This window comes from Emiliania huxleyi, assembly GCF_000372725.1.
Source record: "Emiliania huxleyi CCMP1516 unplaced genomic scaffold EMIHUscaffold_8957, whole genome shotgun sequence".
Lineage (NCBI taxonomy): Eukaryota > Haptophyta > Isochrysidales > Noelaerhabdaceae > Emiliania > Emiliania huxleyi.
In genome coordinates this window covers 1-1,215 of record NW_005195334.1, presented here as the reverse complement: position 1 = coordinate 1,215, position 1,215 = coordinate 1, and the positions used below count along the sequence as shown (strand labels likewise).

General features: G+C 64.7%; 1 protein-coding gene across 1 annotated transcript; it reads left to right on the top strand.

The window, feature by feature from the left end:
* Positions 1 to 638: 638 nt before the first annotated feature.
* Positions 639 to 1,178, top strand: EMIHUDRAFT_125291 (hypothetical protein; the record flags this gene model as incomplete). Its single annotated transcript, XM_005757901.1, has 1 exon — positions 639 to 1,178. A coding segment is annotated over one exon (540 nt), but the record flags the coding sequence as incomplete, so codon positions are not given.
* Between the last annotated feature and the right edge of the window lie 37 nt (positions 1,179 to 1,215).

Sequence of the window (1,215 nt, the reverse complement as noted above, 5' to 3'; positions counted from 1 at the left end):
CGAGCTCGCCGCTCTCGGCGTGCTTCTGCAGCCGAGCGAGAATTATCTCGTCCTCCGGTCCAGCCGGCTTAGCTGCCTCCACTCCATCCGCAGCCAGCGCGGCTTCGAGCGCCTCGCCCTGGCGCATGTGCTTCAGCAGCGCCGCGGCGATCAAGCGAACGCCCGCCTGCTGCGTCAGCTCGCCTACCAAGCAGAGTAAGGGTGGGGACGCGGCACAGCAAGCGCGCTCGATGCCACACACCCTGAGTAGGCGTACACATAACTCAAGGCCACATCCTCCCTGTCGCCCCCCCCAGCACTCCAAGGTGCCAAGAGAACAAACAAGGGCACAACAAACAACAGACGACAGGAAGTAACATGCGAGGCTAGAGCAGGCTTGCTCTACCTCTAGCAACCTCTCGCGGGCCGGCGAGGCACGGACGAGACCGTGTGTGGGGAGTGAGGTGTCTATGGACGCCCTCCTCACAGGCTAGCTGCCTACTGCTAGCCCTATCTCGCGCTCACGGGCATTGACAATAACAAGGCTGTGAATGAGCTCGGCCGCCGCTCGGCGGCGGCAAGGCGGTCCATCACGGAGCTGCTAGGAATCCAAAGTGCTTCGCTCTCTCGCTTGCTGCCCGCCTTCACACAGGTTCCGCATGGAAAGTGAGCTGGACGAGGAGGACACGGCCTGCGAGATTTGCTCGTCGCCTGAGCAGCCCGAAGGCAACGCGATGCTGCTATGCGACTCGTGCGATCGCGGATATCACCTGCTCTGCCTCTCGCCACCGCTCGAGGACGCGCCAAAGGGAAGCTGGCTGTGCCCTCGCTGCGAGCAGGCACTGCCCGACGCGCGAGTGAGCACCAGGGCGCGTGTCAGGACGCGGTGGAACGACAACGAATCGTACGTTGGTTGGATCATCGGTGCGTCGCTTCCCTCTCCATCGCTCCTCAAGAGATCGGAGCTGCAATACCTTCTCGAGGACGGCAGGGAGGAAGTGCGCAGAGAGCTGCTGGGCGGCGCGACCGGCGCAGACGGCGAGAGGGCCTACCGCGTCTTCTACACGAAGGACGACGTCCAGTGGCAGTTTGTCGACAGCGAGGTGCGGGACGGCACCACGCAGCTGCTGCGGCGCGACGAGGAGGCGACGGCCGCCGCCAGGCGCGACGCCAAGCCGCCCATCGGGCGGCGGATAGAGGTCGAGTTTCGCGGGTCGAAGCACGTGAAGGCCGGGT